General features: G+C 36.4%; 3 protein-coding genes across 3 annotated transcripts; 2 read left to right on the top strand and 1 right to left on the bottom strand.

The window, feature by feature from the left end:
- Positions 1–5,130: 5,130 nt before the first annotated feature.
- HPY2 (RING/U-box superfamily protein) lies at positions 5,131–10,694 on the bottom strand. The gene is made up of 7 exons (XM_086582475.1): positions 10,320–10,694; positions 10,164–10,235; positions 9,974–10,084; positions 9,774–9,887; positions 7,417–7,556; positions 5,584–5,669; positions 5,131–5,509 (listed from the first exon to the last, which is right to left on the bottom strand). Exons 1-7 carry the CDS (start codon positions 10,392–10,394, stop codon positions 5,376–5,378), a joined length of 732 nt encoding a protein of 243 aa, XP_086438601.1. The 5' UTR covers positions 10,395–10,694; the 3' UTR covers positions 5,131–5,375.
- Positions 10,695–11,388: 694 nt separating this feature from the next.
- On the top strand, positions 11,389–12,476 carry FLA13 (FASCICLIN-like arabinogalactan protein 13 precursor). Its single transcript, XM_086583450.1, has one exon. The coding sequence runs from the start codon at positions 11,415–11,417 to the stop codon at positions 12,216–12,218; it is 804 nt and encodes a 267-aa protein (XP_086439576.1). The 5' UTR covers positions 11,389–11,414; the 3' UTR covers positions 12,219–12,476.
- Positions 12,477–14,577: 2,101 nt separating this feature from the next.
- Positions 14,578–22,263, top strand: LOC147476651 (prohibitin-1, mitochondrial-like). Its single transcript, XM_086584353.1, has 5 exons — positions 14,578–14,772; positions 15,359–15,475; positions 21,309–21,479; positions 21,564–21,776; positions 21,875–22,263. The coding sequence occupies exons 1-5, from the start codon at positions 14,593–14,595 to the stop codon at positions 22,070–22,072; spliced, it is 879 nt and encodes a 292-aa protein (XP_086440479.1). The 5' UTR covers positions 14,578–14,592; the 3' UTR covers positions 22,073–22,263.
- Positions 22,264–22,944: the final 681 nt, after the last annotated feature.

Raw genomic sequence — 22,944 nt, 5'->3', positions numbered from 1 at the left:
TTTCTGAAATGCATTTTCGTCACGATTGCGCCACTCCAGTTTATTGCGACAACAATTTTACAATTAAGCTCTCGAAAAATCCTGTTCTCCATGAACGCAGTAAACACATTGATGTAAGATTTCATTTCTTACGAAATCTCGTCGAGTCCCAGACAATCGATCTCAATCATTGCCGCAGTGAATATCAAGTTGCAGATATTCTAACAAAGCCCCTCAAACATGAACCTTTTGTAAAGTTGCGTAGCTTGCTTGGTGTATGCTCCATGGCTAATCAAGTTTGAAGGAGGGAATTGTGATGACGGTGTTTGTCACAGCCCGAATTTCTAAACAATTACAAAGTGAATATTTGAAATATAAATATCTCAAACATCGCTATGTTCAATTGTCTAAAAATCCAGGCTATGACGGGGTGGATACAACACATGCCAAAATTGAAAACCCACATCATAAAGAATCAACTTAACAACAATAATCTTCCAAAATTTATCTTTTTCACTTTATAAAAAGGCTATCTTCCTTCCCAATAAAACATCAAACAAACTCTAAGAATAAAAGTCTTCAATATCATATTCTCATATCATATGAATATGAAACTACGTTATTACATACTTCCAAAAAGATCAGACCTAATAAAAGAACTAACGGAGTGCTCCAGGAAACAAATCCAAATCAAACGCCGTGGTTCCACTGTATTCACCTATGTTCCCAAGAACACACCCACGTTGCCAAAACAAAACAAACATGGGTCAGAAAAATGGAATTTGTTGGTATGAGTAGACTAACCACATAAAACAATATCATACTTTAATTATCCAAACAATCACTTTATATTTTCCCATAACTTAATCATTTTCAGCTTGGAAGACAGGTAGTTCCGTCATTTTAACCGGCATAGTTTCTTTCCAAGCAAGACTTCTATTCTATTAACTCATTATCATAATTTGTTTTAATAACTAAGTAACTGAATTAAAACTTACCGATATCCACTTCTGGATAAGGGTAGGACCGCGTCCCTGCACAAAATATTATTAAGTCTTACCCTCATGCAAAAGAAAGTTAGAAATTTTATATAACACATGTAGATATCCTATAGATATTCAAATGTAAGCCCAAACACAGTTGCATAATCACATCAACAATTCTCTTATCCATTAATCAATTTCTTTTCTTATACACCCACCCTTTAGTACCTACGTACCTTAGGTCATTCCCGCCACATTCAATGAATACCCGGGTCCTTCATGACACAGTCAATGAATACCCAGTTATAACGCTTAACGGGCCATTTATGGCACATTCAATGAATGCCCATCTAACATATGACATCATCAGTCATAAAACTCATTTCCAAAACTTGAGGCGTGGAGAGTTCAAAAAGGGTGCGGTAAATTTATGTACGCATTATTGAATTTTATTGCATATATTATTTCAGAGAACGGATGAGTAATTTGTTTCACGTATTATTGTTTATGCGTTATTAATTAGATTGATGTCTAAGTGTCATAGCGTTGTATATCATTAAAGACTGAAATTTCACATAGTAGTTAATACATTCATACACACGTATATATAGAAAGGTCTTAGCCTAAAGCCAACCATGCTAATAGCCCTAGACATATCCTAATAGACCAAATCTTAGTCAAGTCAAAGGTCAAATTGGGTCAACTGGTCAAAGTCAACCATGGTCAAAGTCAAAAGTCAACCTTCCAAGGGTCAACATCAGTCAACCAGCCAAGTCAACAGCAGTCAACCAGTCCCAAACTCTTCTAACCCAAAAGCCCAAAGTCTAAAACTAAAATCCAAATTGAAATTTCAAAAATTAAAACATTCAAGCCCACGTTTTTAGTTCGGCCAACTAAAATTGCACTGTTCATCTTCCTCCTCACAGTGCCTCTCCCACCAGTCAACCACCACCAGCCTCCACTAATTCACCACCACCACCCCAGCGGTTTGGTTTCCTGTAAAAACCCCTACCCAATGATACCACAAAACACGATTTCCAATCCTATGATGAAAATCGATCCGACTCCGGAGCTTCAACAGCCCCAACTCACTACGAAATCAACCTTCCAATCACTAACACAATTCCATATTAGAACCATGGCCTAATCCACCAAACAAACAACACAATTACACAGTACAAATTCGAGTTCGCGCCTCCATTACTGCATTTACAGAGCTTCAACAGAGCTTGAACAACCCCACTCCTCTCCAACACTCAATCACCCAAACCAAACATCAATTGCATGCCCAACACTTCACAACAACCACCCAGCATCATGAATAAACCAAAAATATATCCCAGTTCAAAAGTTTACAGACGATTCTATTGGTGGGGCTTTAGCTGCCATGAACCGCATAAGCTTCCACCAACTTGCAACTACCAATAATATATTCATTGACCTACTACTCTATTTACATTAGGCCTGAAATCGTTTGAGCACTCGCTTGTTATCAAGAGTCGGGACAAGGTTTCCGGAGACAACCGGAGACAGAGTTTTCTTCAAACCATAAACGCGCATATAAACACAGTTATCACTAAATAGAATACATCACTGAATAGAACAGTCTGAACAATAAAAAAAATCATATATTTTCTTTTTCCTCGTATCATAAAATCTACAATAAATGAGAAATCTAAAAACCTTAAAATATCTACTCACCTTTAGCGCGCTCCGACTATCAACCAGCTACCAGAAAAATCTTCCTTTTCTTCTTTCAGTATAAAAACCTTTTCTTCTAAAAACCTTTTTTTTTTTTTTTTTGTATAAAAGTTTTTCTGTGTTTCTCCCCCAAAAAACTCCACGTGAGAATCTCCCTTTTAGTTTTAAAAATCTCACCGAAAAACAAGGATAAAACTTATCTATTTACTTACGGGACTTTTATCCTTAACTAATAGTTATCATATAATTAGTTTAACCCATTATCATTATTATTATTATTATTATTATTATTATTATTATTATAGGAAAATAAAAAATAAAAGACGGGGTGTTATAGTGCTGTATCTTTCTAAGCTGATTGTTAGTAACACAATTCAACTTAAGGGAGGGAATGTTAGGAATTTGAATAAGTATTGTTATGCTACGTGTCTTAGTTAAGTTGCGAGTTGTTTTGTGTTATGTAACTGAGTCCTAGTAGTTGTTTGTATAGTGGTCCACTACGTTCAATTATTTCCCATATTAAGCAGTTAGTTTGTATTTGGTTATAAGAACTAGAGACATCATTAAATAATCAAGTTCTTTTGCCATATCTTCTTCTTAAACTAACATTAGGCCCCTATGAATTTCGGAAAATCTGAATAAGTTGGTTTGTTATGGTTCAATTACTTGATACTTCATGTTTGCCCTTTTAAAATGCGTCAGTAATTTAACCTTCACTACAAGATGATAAACTCAAAGATTACAATCAAGTTTATATTTTGCACTTTTACACTTTACTTCCTCAAAAACTTCTCAATACAGTTGAAGAAGCTCTTTTTGATGTTCAGTTTTTGTGCAGGCTTTCAAATATTCCCCAGAAGACTCACATTTAAATTTCCTACTATATGTCATAGCATGAGTAAGACTTGACAATAATTTTACATTACGAGATTAAAAATATGACAATATCTCCACTATTGATATCTTGTAATGTAAATATCAAATATGAGAAAGACCTGGATTTGCGTGTTGAAGAAAATCTCTATTTTAAAAGATATAATTATTTGTAAACTTAAATAAAAACTTTCCAAATTAAATATGCCTTTTTATGTTTTTTGTTGCAAGGAACTTTTATTACACGTCCAAGAAAATCGAATTTTATCTTTCATAAAAAAAAAACTAGATGCCACCTATCTATCTCCTAGGAGAGCACAAGATAAAAAATGTAAACATGTTCCACGTGGCATAGAAGCACAAAAGAAACCATTTGTTATATGAACTCCAAAATTGACTCTAAAGTTACTCCACCATAAAATACAATGAATTAGAAGTTAATTTTTGGTGGAGATGTTCTCCATACAATAGAGATTATCCTCACAAAAAATCAATTCATTTGAAAGTGTACAACTTCATAAAAAATCGTTTAAAATATTATGAAATTATCCAGCTACCTATATTTTTTGAAAAAAATTTCATAACAACTTTTGACAAAATTAAACATATTCAATTGAGATGATTTTTTGTAGTCCTTAATTCATATTGTAATTCAATTTTTAGGAGTGGAGTAACTTTGGAGTCACTATAAGATGGGTTCATATAACCATTCTCTTTGTTATGAATGAATACATATAAGTGCTAGATAGGAGAAAAAAGAATACAAGTCGATGGATAGAGGATAAACACATAAATATATATATGTGAATAGGGTATTAAACTCTTGTTTGGACAGGCAATGGATTTGTCATTTTGAGACAACTGAGCTAAATAAAAAGAAAAAATAATTGAAACTGACATTTAAAAAAGGGTACCTTTCATCCTTAGACCATCTTAAACTTCCCCACTCTTTACAAAAGGGTACCTTTCATCCTTAGACCATCTTAAACTTCCCCACTCTTTACAAACACGAAGTGAATGTTGATTCAGACATCGAACTGAGACAAACAATCTTCAATTTCACCCTTCGAGTTACTGTAAAACACTTTTTACTCTTCTTGAGTTACGTTGCCGCGGTGAACATCATAATCAATGATCAACACTTTTTGATATTGAGTTTAGACTTATGGAAAAGGAAAGTCACTCATACTGCTATGTTGTTGAATAGGCAAAAACCTATATATCTTTAGCCAAAAAGAAAGGCAAAAACCCATCGTATTCTCTGGTTTCGTGTGTTAGCTAAACACCATGCTGCTAAGGTGGTATAAGAATTTTGATTCTGATTTTGGGGAATAGTAGTTAGCAGGGCAAGGAGATGCTGAGCATCAGGTAGAAGTTCATGTTTAAGCGTCTAATGAACAGTAACACAAAACAGGTCATTTCAAAGCGACTCAGTCCAGAATATAGATCACAAGATCAGACTACATTCTACTCCATTTACCGTGGTTTACGAAAGTGAAACAAACATTTTACCTCACAAGCCTAAAAATAAGCACAGGCAATTTAAATAATTAATGACTAAAATGTGTTCAAGAAAGAGTAAGGACATGCATGGTACACCAAAAGCTCCAGTGATGCTGGGAGATTAACCAAATGAATGATCACAACCGAGATAAGGTGTGTTTGGTTACATTTTCATTATAAGTTCCTGTGGAAATGCAAGTTTTCCATGCATTTGATATATAAAGGAAAATCTTTTCATCCATGATGAGTTAGAAAGCTCAAGATTAAGATAAGTGTTACACAAAGCTCTGGAGTTGAATCTACAAAATCTCTACGAATGATAAGTGGTTGTCTGCTTCAATCTTGCTCAGTGATATCTTCTATCACAGCAGGTTGTGTATTTTGATTACTCGTTGTGCGAGCTTCATCAATCTCAATGAGCAAGAGAGGGTCACATACAACTTTCCCTGCCTGCAGTATCTTGGGGCAACCTAGGAAAGAAACCATACGTCAGGCTGAGACTAGGAAGGGAATCATAGTTACCACCAGAAGGAACCTCAAATACCTGCTACAGGACATAGAGGGATTGGTTTTTTGGTTTTTATGAAGTGCATCACTTCCTTCTTCGCATAAATGTGCTTGCAATCCAAGCTGCATCACCAAAAATAAAAAGCTTTCCGCTTAAGATTAATACAGTAATACAGTACATTTAAGGATATTATTCCAGTAGTGATTACAAGTAAACTAACTTGCTTGCTCCTATGGCCCTACATTCCACATGGAAATATAAGCACAAGTGTATACATATATATACTTGTCATGCTTCAAACAGAAAATAAGAACCTGTCTTTTCAACTGTAACAACAATGACATGATGGCGGATCTGATAAATAGCAAAGATTGTACTAACTCTAGGTTGACTATGTTGAAAACAATGTTGTGCCTAGATTATGCATTTGCAAAAGGCACCACCAGTAGATGATGACATGGGGGTAGATCATGATATAATTTCAACAAAACCATGCAGGAAATATCCAGCTGCAAAACTTTGATACAAAATTGCATAATCTGTATTACATTTTAGTAGTGGCGCCTTCTACCCAAGGACAACTAGGCACCTCACAGCAATCTATATGAAATTTCGAATTTGCGTTACAGTGCTTTGTTTCAGTCTTTGCGGTATTAATCATAAGAGAGAAAAAACTGAATTGGTTGTGTTAAACTTTAGGCTCCGAGAGAGTTAGAATTGAGTCACATCTTGGCATAGATGTCCATCTAAAGTCATTTTGTGGAGGCCAACTTCAATTGGCATACATCCAATTAGCAGTTGATGGCATCTTGGCATCCATATATTTGTAGTTAAAAGTGGCAGCAGAGTATGATTGAGTTTGCCCTATCACTCACAATACGTAATCTGAAAATCTTGGAAGCGTCAGTTCTTATGATTCCCCATGTTGGTCTGATGTGTTAGAAACTTGCACACAAAAGGCTTGCTTTTACATGCACAGTAAAGCAAAAACTTATTTACTGTTGCATATTTGAATGGAAAAACTGAAACTGTATGCGTCGCTCTTGTATAAGCCATTTACTAGGTAGTTACTAGGTAGTTATGTAACTGTTTGTGCAGCCGTGAATCATACAAATGTGTGACGCTTTAAAGAAGATTGGTGTCTGTTTGAGAGTGTCTCTAAGAGACACAATGCTTTGAAAGGTTGTGATGTCCATTGAAGTTAATGTCTTAACAGACATGATGCCATATCAAAAGGTTTTCAAGCCTTTTCAAAAGAGCACCAAAATAATTTCCAATAGGCTTCACACATGTTGGAGTGTCTTGAGTCTGAGTCTTGAGTCTTGACTAACAACTATAAACCCAACATCGCCTATGCATTTGAGGCACTCACAAATTGCATCTATAGCAGACAGCAATTGACACTCACGACTGTGGGAGTACAAGCATAATTTTGGTTCGACAGACATGTAGATTGAAAAGCACTTCTTCTACACGGTACATTGTTGTGTCCTGGGAGACAAATTGTCGCAAGAACCGTACGGGACAATATTTTGCCTAAGGACAGTGTTAATCAGTAGACTCGACCATCTTTATCTTGCATTCCCTAATTGTAAGTTCTTTAATTTTGTTTTAATTTCGGTAAGTATTCATCTCTCTATCTTTTCTCTTGCTGAGAAACAGCAGTGACATATCTATCTATACTGTATCAACTCTATTATTTTCTCTTTCTCTGTCTAGTAATGCACTTCTCTATTTGTGTGTGTGCATTATCGTGTTGCAATGATAGTATGTACAGAAGAATCACAAATACAAACAGAGGATGCAACTTATTACCGAGCTACATATTCATTTCTTATATAAAACAGAAATAGAATGAGACGTGTGTACCTTCTCACTGGATCTTGTAAATTAATAACAGGTTTTCCACTTAATGGGCACGTGACGTTCAAAAGGGTGCTCTCAGTACTAGTCATTACGATGTCTTCTTGCTCGTCACCTGGCATTAGTTGTCCTGCATGATGAACATTCTGTAGAAAGTAACAAAAAGATTAGTATCAACAAGACATCAAACATTACCCAACATATTTGGCGAGTGTCCATATAATCCCATTACTTGATTGTAGCATTTGTAAACCCAAATATGATGAGATCACCATGTACAACGAGTATATACAACCAACAAGATAAAAGAACATAGAAATCAACAGTACAGGACAGCCTCTTTTTTGCTGATGCATACGCCACTGAAAGAGAAATTGAGGATATCGGGGTGGGGTAGGCTAGGCTGAGTAAGTGACTAGTCAACTATAAATATCTAAGTTATTATGACACCTCAATGAGCCTCAACATGATAATATATTAAAGGATCAATTCCCAGTTTAGTACTTCAGTGGTTAACATTTGTACCAATAAAAACGTAAAATAAAGTCAACTCTATCAAGTAAAGACAATAGCGTATCATGGAGTTTATCCTCAGGAATTTTTCTTTTAAAAATTAAAATTTATAGAGTAAGTGTGCATAAACATTCAAGGAGGTACAAATACTTGAGGGAGAACCATAACAAGCACAAAGGCTAAATGAATACAAGTCGGAAATCCCTACATAAACATATTAAAGAGCACCCTCCCAACTAGCGAAAAACAAGAGCAAAGAGCAGTTATCTCAGTCCCATGATAATCCTAGGCCAGTCAAGGAGAAGATCTTTAAAGGAGTAGTCCTTCCTTTGAGATGAAGTAAGCATCCAATACCACAAGAAAGCTTTTGTTCCAACGTTGACAAGAATACGAGAGAGAGAGAGAGAGAGTCCCATCTAGTGAATTTCATGTAACTAAAGGTCCCTATTTCGAACCTGGGAAGTTCTCTATTTCTTTCACCACTAAAAAAAGCATAACATATTTTAGCTAGAGTCATCTTGATAAGGTCGTTTGTTTTTCAAAAGTGCTCTCGAAGATCTTGCAATGCATATTCGGGAAAAAAAAATAATGAGTGCAGTTTCAGTACCTCAAGTTGGGAGTAGTAAAACAACAATGAGTGCCAGTCTCTTGGTTAGATTTGTACGGTGGAACAAAACATAAGTGTTATTGATGGTTGTAAACATATTTCTTCCAAATTGTTAAACTATAGTTTGTTGGCCCACAAAGCAGACTGGGAAATATGCTCTGATAGTCAGAGAAGTTAATATATGTTCATTACAATCTAAGATTGTCACTCTATACAAACAGCCAAAGAGCATAAAACAATTTACAAAGATTGGGATGCTCATCCTCAAGATCACAATCGTATAGATGACACATTAGCTGCTCAGAAATTAAACAATACACTGCCTCATGGTGGTCCATAAGCAACATCAGCAGCTCCACGAATTCCCCAAATCCCCATATTCCTTACCCTCATCACTTCCTCCAACACCGATTTCTCAAAATGCATAAACAGGACAACATAACAACTTTGGAGGTTGCACGTGACAAGAACGTAAACATCTTTCATCATGCAAGAATCTAGATGCACTTCTATCCTCTTATAGAATGGACTACAAGAAGCTTTTACTTTAGTACTTGAATTTTTGGATGCTAAAAAAGTGCATTATTATTAAGATAGAAAGAAGGGGAATATACAACTTGACCACTTGTTTATGTACATCAAATATTAGTGTAGCTATATAGTTCTTGTATCTTTTCCTATCTACCCATCTCTTTACAAAACATGCCATATATAACTTCCTTGACGATTCCTAATGTAGCTGGTTCTTAAAAGACCCACTTCCTCACACCTGCACCAACTTTGTGCAGCTAAGCATTCATGTCTGTTTTACTTTCACCATCAGAACTCTTCTATTCTCAAGGCATAAACTCTCTGACTTCTACTAAAATCTGTTGACACAATTGAACTCAATCTAGACTGCTACCAAACCTTAAGCCATACTTTTGTTCTTTTAGTTTTGTTTAGATGGCCTTATTTACATCAATTCTGATGAAAATAAGCATAATTTTAAAAACATGCCATATTATGCTGTAAGCATGTAGACTTTGGTCAAAAGCACAACACTGTTTTTTGCAATAAGTCTGCATTGATAAATATGGCAAGGTGTGTACTGTGTAGTAACTTACAAGACGTGAGTGTTCTTTGCAAATTGCGAGTAAGTAACACTTCTAAGTTCTAACCAACACAATATAGAGAAACTATAAAATCGAACATACTAATAAGCCATCATGCCAACAAAAAATGTTAATATTAGATATATTACCCATATAGCTTCCTTGAACTGCCGTAAAAACGGACGTTTCTGTGGCGTAACAGAATTTGAACCAGCCTTTATCTTCGCAATCTCCTCCTCAAATAACTTCTCGAAATCCGTCGCCTATTCAATCAACCCCAAATCACCAAACCTCAACATAAAGTCATAAATTAAAACAATTACTATTCACACAGTAAAAAAAAATGTACCTCATCAGTAGGCTGGTAATTATTTTTAACAGAATCAATAGCTGATGATAAATAAGTACACTCATCAGAAACTCCTAATAATTCAACCACCCCATTTTCCAACCCCTTCACCTACATATAAACAAAACATTAAAAATCGAGCTTTTCGAAATTTCGAAATTTAAAAAAAATGTCTCAAATTTATAATTACCATTTCATGCTGGTTTTCTTTTTCTAAATCTACTGCAATCCCTTTCATTGTAGACATAAATTTTCTGATTTCCTGAAAAAAACAAATAAAGATTACATTTTTAAATACTAAAAATATTACAAGAGAGAGAAAATGAAATTAGAGTTAGGGGTTTACTGTAATGAGTGATTGATTGTCATCGTAAAGAGTGGTTGCTGCATTTCTGATTCTTGTAGCTGATGTTGTTGCCATGATCAAATTTTTAGGGTTTGTCTAGTTTTTATTTTGGAGGGAAAGTGTTTGATGGGCCAAAGCCCATATGAAAGTCCTTTTCAACTTTTATGATTTGTTTTTTTTGGTAAAAACTTTATGATTAGTTAAAACTAATCAATCAGGCGTTGTAACAATTATTTGAAAACGAACTAATTGCAAATTATTTGGTGCAATGATATATATGATTATGAAGCACGCCGTGGTTCAAGACTTTAAGATATGCGTGTGTGGAGGTGTGATCTAGAAACCCCATCATTTTTCTTCTACTCCACACTGCTCAAATGTATTTTATTCTTTTTGGTAAGAAAACATATCACAGGCATTACATGTTGCCAGGCTGCCAACCACGAGGAAACCAACTAAGCACAGTGACCCATTGTCGAGTTTTTGTTCAACTTATTATATTATTACAACAACTAATGCTGTGGCCTGGGCATCAACTGATGTTGATATTAAATAGGTAATTAACTATATATATAATCTGTGATTTGGTATGTTGATACATAATGCTGAAAATGAGTTTCTGATGCTCTCTGGAGTTCTTTAATTATTTGTATATATCTTCATACTCTTGAATACTGATTAGTGATTTACCTTTGCACTTCACCAAGCATATATAATTATGATTACCGACGTCCAACCGCTAGATTCAAGTTCTTCGCAGGATCCAAATTTGTCTTTATTGGAGACCAGTTAAGTTGAGTCCATTAAATGATGATCAACCACTGATTATGGTGGTTAGCATGGAAGTGTCAGACTGTAAGGTAGTTCAGGTTAAATAATTTGAACTTCAGATAGTAGAAAATCAAATAGAAACACCTATGGCCACATGCTCAGATTCATAATATGATTTAATTTCCAAATTACATGGTATTATATTTGCACAAAGTTCAGGAACTTTGTATTTATATTATTGTTAGTTGCTCATAATCTTTGTCAAGATTCAACACCATAGACAGCTCATTCCAACTTGTTGCATCCCCACATCTTATCCCATAAATGATAAATCCCCCCACTTCCACTCCAAACACTCATCACAAGTTCAGAACAATGGCATCTTCTTCTTCACCATTGGCTCTCATTCTCTTAGCTCTTACACCATTTATTTTCTTAACCACTTCTCAAGTTCAAGCCCAAAAAGCTCCAGCCCCAGCACCACCAGGCCCAGCGAACCTTACAGGAATACTAGATAAAGATGGCCAGTACACCACATTCATAAGACTATTGGCCTCAACACAAGTTTCAAACCAAATTCAAAATCAAATCAATTCATCAGATCAAGGTTTAACAGTATTAGCACCTACAGATAATGCATTCAACAATTTGAAAGCTGGTGCACTTAATGGTCTCTCAGTGCAAGAACAAGTGGAGCTAGTTTTGTACCATGTTTTGCCGAAGTTCTATACCCTGGCTATGTTTGAGACTGTAAGCAATCCTGTTAGGACTCAAGCAACTGGTGAAGATGGTGGACAATTTGGTCTTAACTTCACCAGTTCTGCAAACCAAGTTAATGTTTCAAGTGGCATGGTTGAGACTCAGATCAATAATGCGCTTAATAAAGATTTTCCATTGGCAGTGTATCAGGTAGATAAGGTTTTGTTACCTGCGGATCTTTTTGGGCCTAAGGCGCCTAAGGCTTCACCACCTGCTGCAGCCCCAGCCGACAAATCCAACAAGTCTCCGGTAGCAAATGCAGGGCCATCAACAGCCAAGGACACGGATTCCAGTAGTTCGATAGGGAGGAATGTTGGGTTAAGTGGTTTGCTGGTTGTGATTGGTTCTATTTGCATGGGTCTTCTCTGATCTGCGTAAAATGGTTGGCATTGTTGTTCTTCTCCCTAGGCCTAGGCCTAATAGGAGTTTGACATATATACCTACATTCATTGTTTTGTATTGTTTTTGGGCTTCATTGATTCTTTGCAGATTGTGACTTGGTATTTGAGTTTCAAAACATGTAAAGCCTATAAGTTGCCATGCTCATCAGCTTGGTTAATTGGCAGTTCTGATGTACAGTCATTGCAGGTTTTCCCTAAATAAATTTCCAACAAAATCTTCATATAACTTTAAGACTAGGATCTAGAGATGCATTCTTAAATTTTCACAAATTTACTATATTCTTCCTCCAATGTTACTGTTGGCTACCTGGAAATATTGGTGCATTTTGTTTTACCTCCAAATTAAAGCTCCTGGCAAGGAATTGCAAGGCAGCTTAGAAACCTGCAGTGACGTTCGCATTTTTAGTACAGCTCTTAGTTTATGCTATATATATCAATCAGATCCAACAAAATAGCTTTTTCATTAGTTACATATCTGAAATGTTAGATCCATCATTTCTGCATCTTGCACCTAAATAAATAAAATAGAAATACCTATGGGCTATGGCCACATGCCACTTTCACTAATGAACAAAATGTACTATTATATTATTAGCATCAAGTTTAGCAATTATGTAGTATATTTATAATAGGGACCTTTTTGATTATCGAAATTATATATATAATAGGGACCTTGATATTATTAATTAATTTGCTAATTCAACTCCATATAGGCAGCTCCTTCCGGCCAATCGCTTGAGCTTACCCGTACATCTTAAGTGATGAATCTCCACCAGTCCCTCTCCAGACAATCACCACAGCAATGGTCTCTTCTTCACCATCAGCTCTCATTTTCTTAGCTCTAACACCATTTCTCCTCTTTATTGCTACTCATGTTGAAGCCCAATCAGCTTCAGGCCCAGTCAACCTTATTGGACTTCTTGATACTACTTTCATAAGACTATTGACCTTGTACACATTTAGTTCGCCGCAAACCAAATTGAAAATCAACAAACTCAATTACTCCCCAGATCAAGGCCTACAGACAGTGCATTCAACAGCTTGAGAGCGCATACAATTTATGGTCTCTCAATGCAACAAAAAGTGGCGTTAGGTGTATATGTCTTTCCTACGTTTTACAGTTTATGTTTGAAACTGTGAGCAATCCCTGTCCACAGGTCTAACTGGTGGATCTTTTTTTCTTTACTATATATATATATACTGAACTAGTTCTATAAACAAACTTGATGAACTCAACGTTTCAAGTGGAATTGACGAATTGTTGAGGGTCAAATCAATAATGAAGTTAATAAAGATTTTCCACTAGCAGTGCATCAAGTAGATAAGGTTTTGTTACCATTCCATTTTTTTTATTTTTTTTAGGGCTAAGAGCATCTCTAGGTAGGGGAGGTATCAAGTATCATGTTTAAGACTAGATTTGAGACAAGCATCCGCAAACAATGACCAACTTTAAGTGTATGCAAAACACAGTCGCAAATTTGGGGTAGAACCTACAACTTGCGACATTACCACTACCGCACATACAGTTGAAAAAAGTCAAAAAAAAATCCGTGCGACACTCCCACTGTTGCACATACCATTGAAAAAAATCAAAAAGTAATCCACACGACACTCCCAATAATGTCGAGCAACAGTGAGAGTACCACGTTGCATCCGCAAATATGCAAATACGGACGACCAAACAGACCGGATTTGCTGCCACCTAGAGCCACCTAGAGATGGTTTTGTCCGAAATTCCGAATGGTGGTAGCAAATATACATTTGATGCTACCACCTAGAGAAGGCGCCTAAACTGTCACGAGATCCAATACAAGAGGGTTAATTTGCTAAATGTGATTGCCCTTGCATTTGCATGGATCATCTCCATCTCCTTAACTACCTGATCAAGTGAAATGGCGCAATTAATTCCATGGCGTAAGTTGTTGTTAAGAATAGGAAAATTCCAACGATATAGAACGTATGTACATGTACATGCCTTTTCAGTGTAGAATGGACACTTCACCAGTCGTATAATGCAATATGTTAAACGTTTGGCTGTTTGCTATGCGCGGAAAAATAAAAATGACATCTGAACAACCCAATGGCTAAGACTTCAATGGTTGTTGTGATTCATAGAGAACTGGGTGCACTGAGGGCAAGAACAATAGTTGATTTTATAAACGGGCCGGGTTTGTGATAAGTGTAAAAAATAAAACTTGGGTTATGGAACCGACACGTGCGAACCTGCCACGTTTCAGTTCATACTTGAACGGCAAGCAATAACCAAAAATAAACAAAGCCTAAAACCTTCAAAAAAAAACCCTACCGCTATTTTCACTCTGAAACCAAAAAAAATTTAAAAAATGAACTTGAACAATGTAAAAGTACCAAAAGTACCAGGTGGTGGAAATTCCATGTCAGCTTTACTTAAGCTTGGAGTCATAGGTGGTATTGGTCTTTATGCTGCTTCAAATAGTTTATACAATGTTGAAGGTGGTTGTCGTGGTATTGTGTTTAATCGTCTTACTGGTATTAAAGACAAGGTTCTTTTCTTACTTAATTTCACTTTTTCAATCTTGGGTGTATTTTTTTTTAATGGTTTTTTGCTTGTGTAAATATATTTGCATGATTTTAGAGTAATTGGTGAAATGGAATAATGGAATAGAGATTTTTATGGTTTTCCATGAAGGGGTTTGTTAGTTTAATAGTTTGAAAGTATCTCTTTACATTATTTTGGAGTATTTGGCAAAATGGGGATATTTCATCGACGCCTAGGGAGATATATAACATGATGATAGTAGTGTATCTGTGAAATGGGGGTGGTGTGGTACGAGTAAAAAGGATGGGATATTACGTAGATAATGAAGTTAGACTTTGATAAATTCTAAGAGTGCTTTTATGCTTTATCGTTTGGATTATCTGAAATGAGTAGTGGCAATCAAAGACTTAATTAGTTAATTATGTAGGTAGACATGAGACCCAAGTGATTAGGATAACTCATAACTGGATAAGAAGAAAGAAAGGTGTAGTTATATAGTGTATATATTTACGCTGGAATCTTTGATATATATGTGACACGGTTGTAGTTTGTTCTTTTCAAGTTGTGTACTCATCAACGCCCTTTGATAGGTTTATCCCGAGGGAACACATCTGATGGTTCCATGGTTTGATAGGCCTATAATTTATGATGTTCGTGCAAAGCCCCATCTTGTGGAAAGTACCTCAGGAAGTCGGGATCTCCAAATGGTAAATATTTATATTGGATTTCCTGGTTAATCTTTGAATCTGCAGAAGAAAATGTAGAAAATTGTATGGTTACTTAATATTTCAAGTAAATGTAGAAAATTGTATGCTTACTTTTCCACATTGTTTTTTGGAGTTTTAATTGTTACTGTCTTTAATAAATTGGTGTAGTTTTGCATGTATTTATGCTAATATTTGTTAATGTGCCCTCTCTTCTATCTCCGTGTTTTTCTATTTTATTTTGATATATAAGGCGATCTATCGTTCTTGTAACTGTAAGTGGACCAATTATTGCATGTGTTTGATTTTTGATGTATTCTGTCATTTACTTCTATTATTTATTTTTTGCTTAAGAATCATTCAAAGGGCTTGTCTGGGAAAATATTACATCACTGAAACTGCAGTTTGTGGTTGATTATCTTAAGTTGTTGCCTTTCAAATTGCATCTGGCCGCCCTTCAATGCAGCCAGAATGGATTTATGCATTTTTCGAGTAAAGTGGAAGGAAAAAATTACGAGGTTGAATAGTTTGTGATTCAATAAACACATCAATATGAAACTCATATTCATGTGTCTGTGTTTCATGAAGTTTTAATGCGTGCTTATGGACAGTTTTTTCATGATTTTTAACTCCTTGTAAAAGTTCATAAGTTGCATTCATTATTTGTAGTATGTAGCAAATATGCATCAGGCAAGAAGTTTTGTCCACAAGTTTTGGTCCATTTCGATGAAAATGCAAAAGATTGTGAACTATTTCAATTCATCTGTAAACATCATTTTTTTTTACTAAGTGAGCAAGATTTTGTATTAAAATGAGAAAGAAGTTACATGGAAATGTACAAGGGAAAAAGAAAAAGTACAATGGAAACTAGGGAGGCCTGAGACATTTCCCACTCTAGTGTGCAAATCTAAGGTAATTCAGACTAGGGACCTCCCACTTGGACAACCACATGGGCTTGCCTTAATGTACAAAGGTCCTATTGTCAGTCATGGTTATTGCATGGTTTGCCACCTGATCAGCCGATAAGTTCGCTCCCCTCCACGTAGATGTGATTTTCAGGTTCAAAAGTTTTCTCTTGCAAACGTTCCATCTGTTCCGCAAGTACCATGGTAGGTTCCCAGTTCCAAATGCAGCTATGGCGGCTTCCGAGTCAGATTCAACCCATAATTTGCACCACCCCCTTTGTACTGCACATTCTATACCCTCAAGTATGGTCAGACATTCAGCTAAGTAGTTGGTGTTGATTCCCAACTTCCTCCACATTACCAACATAAAGTCACCACTACTATTTCTATAGACAACTCCAAGGCCAGCATTCCCCGGGTTACCTTTTGCTGCTCCATCACAATTAATTTTGATGGTGTTGCGTTCAGGCAATTCCCAAGTGCATCGTCTTACCACCTGATGTCTAATATGTCTTGCAGGTATTCTCCATTTACTTAGAATCTCATTATCATATTCTGACCATATTTGGGCCTTCGACAAGACCCCAGTTTGTTGGATGATGTTTGATATTTCCTTGTGACAGAATTCAGCACTGTTGCTCTTGTTATCGAACACCAATCTATTTCTGTGCTTCTAAAGTACCGTCATATATGCATCCAAGAATGGCAGCATGCCATAGGTGTTTAACAATGGGACTACTATTAGAGCTCTTTCTTTTTGCCTGGTTCAGGGAAAAGAAGTTCGCATGAAAATTGAACTTATCCGCTGCCTAAGTCCAACAACTCCTCGCAACGTCACAACGTCAAAGTAGATGTTTCAAGTCCTCAGAGTTCTTGTTGCAGCAGTAGCACCTAGAGGTAAGATGAATACCTCTTTTTTGAACTCCTGAGTCAGTGGCTGCATTATTATGGCATAGCTTCCATGCAATGGCAGAAACTCTAGGGTGAATGTAAGGTTTCCATACCAGCTTGCTCCATTCAACTTTTGCTCACTTGATCCGGATCTGCTCTTGAGCTGAATTCACAGTGAATCGACCTTTTATATCAGGTTACAATACTCTTTCATCTCCACTTTCAGCATCGATTTCCAGTAGCTGGTTGACATTGATGTTTGCACTTTGAAGAATTTGTTGCACACTTGCGGGAATTCTCCATTCGCCATTTACAATCAATGCACTTAGTCTGGCTCTACATCCCTTGAGTTGTCTTGCAGTTAAGTTCATGCTTGCTTCACCGAGTGAGGTCCTGCCCATTTATCTCTCCACAAATCGATCTCGCTGCCATCCCCTATATTCCATTGCGATCTTGCAATAACTTCATCATAAGCCCATCTTATGCCACTCCAAATGGAAGAAGGAACATAGTATTGAACGGGATCTCCATCTCTTGTAAAGTACTTGCATCTCATATAGTTTGCAAAGTCATCACTTCCCGTTAGAATGTGCCAGGCGAGTTTCATGAGAAGCACAAGGTTAATCTCTCTCATTCTTCTTATGCCCAACCCCCCCTCACCAAATGGCTTACATACTTTGTTCTATGCTACTGTGATCCCTTTTCTAGTTGCTGGGTTGCCAGTCCAGAGAAAGTTTCTCAAGATGGTTTCACATTGCTTAATCATACTGCAAGGCCACTTGTATATACTCATGTTGTAAACTGGTATACTACACAACACAGATTTCACTAGAGCACATCTACCTTGAAAGTATAGAAGTCTACCTCTCCATGCAGTTATTATGGATTTGATCTTATCAAGCAAAGTATTTGTGTGGACTTTAGTTACTCTACCTTGGAATAGAGGGACACCAAGATACTTGTCCGGGAATTGTCTGACTTGCACTTCCAATATCTCTTTGATTCTTATCTGTCTGTCATTTGGAAACCCGCCGATGAAGACTCTACTCTTGCTTTTGTTCATTGCTTGGCCCGCTGATTCTTGATAAGAGTCCAAGAATTGGGACAATGCTTTCACACCATTGATGTCTCCTTTTAGAAATATGAATATGTCATCTGCAAAGAGTAAGTGAGAGGGACCTGGGAAGCCTTTGGCGACCGCCAATGGCTTTGTAAAACCCATATCTCTGAGATAGTTGATGCCTCTACTTAATGTGTACTCAGCTAGTGCAAACAAAAGTGGAGACAGGGGGTCTCCCTGTCTCACTCCTCTTCCAACAGATATGTAACCACACGGACCTCCATTAATAAGAATAGAAAGCCTTGCACTTTTGATAATGGCCATGAGCCCTGACTTGTACACCAAGTGTCACAGAAACCTTTTTTCGTCATAACCGTTTCTAGGAACTCCCAGCTTAAGGTGTCATAAGCCTGGGAAATGTCCACCTTCACGCTCAGAGAACCACCATACTTTACTTTTTTCATGTCATTTATCATTTCAGACGCCATCCCAATATTTGCCTGGACAGATCTACCTTTAATGAAACCCGCTTGCTCCTTCGAAACTAGTTTGTGAACTATTGTGTTCAACCTTTTCTGCATAATCTTGGATAAGATCTTGACAAAAAAGTTTCCCATACGGATAGGCCTGTAATGAGATGCTTTCCTAGCATTCTTCTCCTTCGGAATCAGGGCAATGAAGTTTGTATTAACTCCATGCGGCATATGAGCTTCTCTGAAAAAGGATCTCACTGCCTTGCAGACAATATATTTAATAATCGGCCAACACGTATGGAAGAAGTGACCTTGAAAGCCATCTGGTCCCGGTGAGCTTTTAGTTTTCATGGAGAAGACCACTTCTTGTGTCTCGAGTGCAGTAGGCATAGTGCATATCATAGTGTTGTCGTCATGTGTCACCGTCGTAGGGACTAAGTTAAAGAGCTTCTCATTAATGTTGACATTCTGGCTTTGAAATTTTGCTTCATAATGTTCTACCAAATGCTTCTGGATTTCTTCTTGTCTAACAATCAAATCTCCATTTTCATTTTGGATTTCTGAAATGTGAGCTTTCTCCATCTTCAGTTTGCAAGTTCTATGAAAGAATGCAGTACATCTCTCACCTTCTGTCCACCAAGAGATTTTACTTTTTCCCCTGAGCAATGAGTCCTTATTAAGAAGTGCTTGTTGCAACTGGTTTTCTTTTGCTTTAACCTTGTCATCCATCTGAGGATCCTCGGGGCTGTCATAAAAAATGAGCTGCGCAGAAGTCAACTCCTCCTGAACTTTAAGTATATTGGCATCATTCAACCCAAAAATGTCCCTGTTCCATATTTTCAAAGCACCTTTGAGTTTTCTCAACTTATGTGTTAATCTCAAAATAGGTGTACCAATGATCTCTTGCTGCCAGTTATCTTTAACAAAGTCCAGAAAACCTTCATGAGTAGTCCACACCTTGCAGAATCTAAACGGAGCATTATGAGGCTTAGGAATAACAAAATTTTGACAAAGAAGAGGGGAGTGGTCTGACCCCAGCCTGTAGGGCACCTTGTACTTCCAACCTGCAAAAGCATCATTCCATGCTTCATTCATGAAAACTCTATCCAGTTTGCATAGTACTCTTTTGCTTCCGTGTTGATTATTACACCAAGTGTATTTTATTCCCGAACTTTGACACTCCATAAGCTGACCAGAATTGACTGCAGAGTAAAACTAATTCATTGCTACCCTATTAGGCGGCCTTCTTCCTTTTTTCTCATTTGTTCTAAGAATGATGTTGAAATCTCCCAGTACCAGCCAAGGTTTGTCCGTGTAAAGATCAATAAGTTCATCTCAGAGATCCTTTCTGTGTCTTGCAAGGCATCTCGCATGCACAAAAGTAATCAAGCAGTCATTTATCCAAATAGAAATTTGCTGAGAAGAAATTTCTTCTATTGTAACTGTAATACCTCTTCTCCATAGGATCCAGAGATTTGCCAGTTTATTAGGCCTATCATTATGAATAATACGAGAATCAAAATGTTGTAGACCTAGCAAGTTAACCATGTTATCTGTTACTTTGACCAAAGGTTCGGCCAAGCACAAAATATCAGCATCAAGTTTACTAAGTAAATCTTTGAGTCTAGCCAAGCTTTTATTGTTTTTTACACCCCTAATGTTCCAATAAAAGACTTTCATTGATAACGGGATGGAGGCGGTACTTGCACCTGATTTTGAGCCCTAGTAGTAGTAGGAGTGAAATGGCCATCTCTTCCCCTTCCTGATGACTTCATGTTCTTCTTGCTGCAGACTTGAACAAAGGGAACCTCATCCGGTTCTGTCGCAATATCCCCCCATCTAGTGCTTATGTGTTCAGCTTCTTTGATCACACCAGCTTGAGTTTCTGTAAACATCCAGCAAATATAATATATTGCATTTTTCATTGACGAATTGACAATTATGCTGATTTGTTTAGTGCACTAACTTGGATGTATGATTTTATAGTTTTGTTTCTTTTTTTTTGTGCTCAGCCATGTAAGACAAGTGACTAGTCAGATTTGAGTCCAACAATCTATAGTTAATCTGGTTTCAGTTTTTCTATGCGAACACCTTTTTTATTGATGTTCCAATTCTTCTCTTAAATAACGATCTTTTTTCCTCCATTCATGTTCTTTTTGAAGTCTTCCATTCTACAGTCTAAGTCTAACTTAAGGTATATAAATCAGACTGTTTTTTGTATTTTGTGATGAAGATATGAAGTCCATGATATGATACAAGTGGTATATATGTGATGAAGAAGCGTATTGCATCTATAGCAGACTTCCTGTATTTCTATGCACTTGTGCTCTGTCATCCAGAATGCCGTGACAAAACAGAGTCTTGATAATATGCTAGTCTTATAAATAATCTCTTGTGGCTTCTTGTCGATTCTATAGTCTTACAAAATTGTCTATTGTCTGTTTTGGAATCTTGTTCTTGCTTAGCCAGATAGCCTAATAGTTTTTTTGTGTACTTTTCGTGAGTAGGTGAAAATCGGGCTTCGAGTTCTTACACGACCCGAGCCAGATCAGTTGCCTACAATTTATAGGACTCTAGGAGAAAACTACAATGAAAGAGTCTTGCCTTCGATAGTCCACGAAACTTTGAAAGCTGTGGTAGCACAATACAATGCCAGCCAGCTTATTACTCAGAGAGAAGTAGGTTTCTGGCTTTTTAGTATTTAAAATTCAAAGTTATTGATAGAGCTTTTATCAAGTTGACTCTATTGTTGATGTGTGTAGGCTGTCAGTAGGGAAATAAGAAGAATATTGACAGACAGAGCGGCACATTTTAATATTGCACTTGATGATGTGTCCATTACAAATCTAACTTTCGGGAAAGAATTTACCGCTGCAATTGAAGGCAAGCAGATTGCTGCACAAGAAGCAGAAATGGCCAAGTTTGTTGTAGAGAAAGCAGAGCAAGACAAAAGGGCTGCTGTTATCAGAGCACAGGTGAGCAAAATCCTAATCTGAGAATTAGGTTATGGTCTTGAGTGAGTTTTTTTTTTTTACTTGTAATGAACTGCTCATTATTTGTCTTTAATTTCCAGGGTGAGGCCAAGAGTGCTCAGTTGATAGGCCAAGCTATCTCAAACAATCCAGCATTTATTGCTATAAGGACGATAGAAGCCGCGAGGGAAATAGCACAGATAATTGCAAATTCTAAGAGCCGTGTGTTCTTGAATTCGGATGACTTGCTGCTAAATCTTCAGGAGATGACTTTGGAGGCAACTGGAAAGGAAAATTAGGACAGTAAATGGTTTTGTACGCTTGTGAGTTTTGAGTACTATTAACATTACTGTTGGTTGAAATCTTTTGTCAGAATGTTTGTTACGGACAAGTACTTGTTTCCATGGATTTTGGAGATGGAGAATAAGTTAGACATGGAAATTGTTTCAATTAGGATTTAGTTATTATTTAATTAATTAATTAATTAATTTTATCAGCGAGCGTTTTTAGGGAGCTCTAACAACCTCGAGAGGAAAAGGTTCATACTTGTCTTCCTTGTCTTTAAGTTTTAATTATTTCTTACTCATATTACTCTCGATTCTCAACAATTGTTTTGCATGAATTCTGCAAGAAAAAAAAAGTGACCTAATATACTGCTGGTGTCTTGCTGTGTCATAATGTTTGGATAATTTATTTTATATGTTGTCATACCTTATGATATGCTGGCGTAGAGTGCATGAAGAATACCAATTTATTTCTTTTTTCTTTTCTAAAATATGTTATTTTATTTTATTTTCAAAGTTTCCCTCTTATAGAGTTTTGTTATTAGAGCTTTTACTAGTTTTTGGACCCGGGCATACGCCCGACCTCGATACAATATTATACTTTTTGAAATAGAATTTAAAAATTATTTTTGCTCATTATTATTATTATTATTCTCCTAAAATTTCATCATTATTTTATTATTTATTTATTTATTACATAATATTTATAACATACTAAAATTAATTATTCTTGAATTGAGTTATTCAGAGTTCCTTATCACTTAATAATAAGATACGTGAAGTTCCCTCTTTCGAATGTGAATTGTAAGTTTTATGATAATGTTGGTAGAATTGCAAGAGATTGAACCAATAACTCCTGATTGTAGTATTTGTTTTGATCGAGCAAT

This window comes from Coptis chinensis, chromosome 9, assembly GCF_015680905.1.
Source record: "Coptis chinensis isolate HL-2020 chromosome 9, ASM1568090v1, whole genome shotgun sequence".
In the NCBI taxonomy this organism is placed as follows: Eukaryota; Viridiplantae; Streptophyta; class Magnoliopsida; order Ranunculales; family Ranunculaceae; genus Coptis; species Coptis chinensis.
This window is presented reverse-complemented; position numbering and strand designations above follow the sequence as displayed.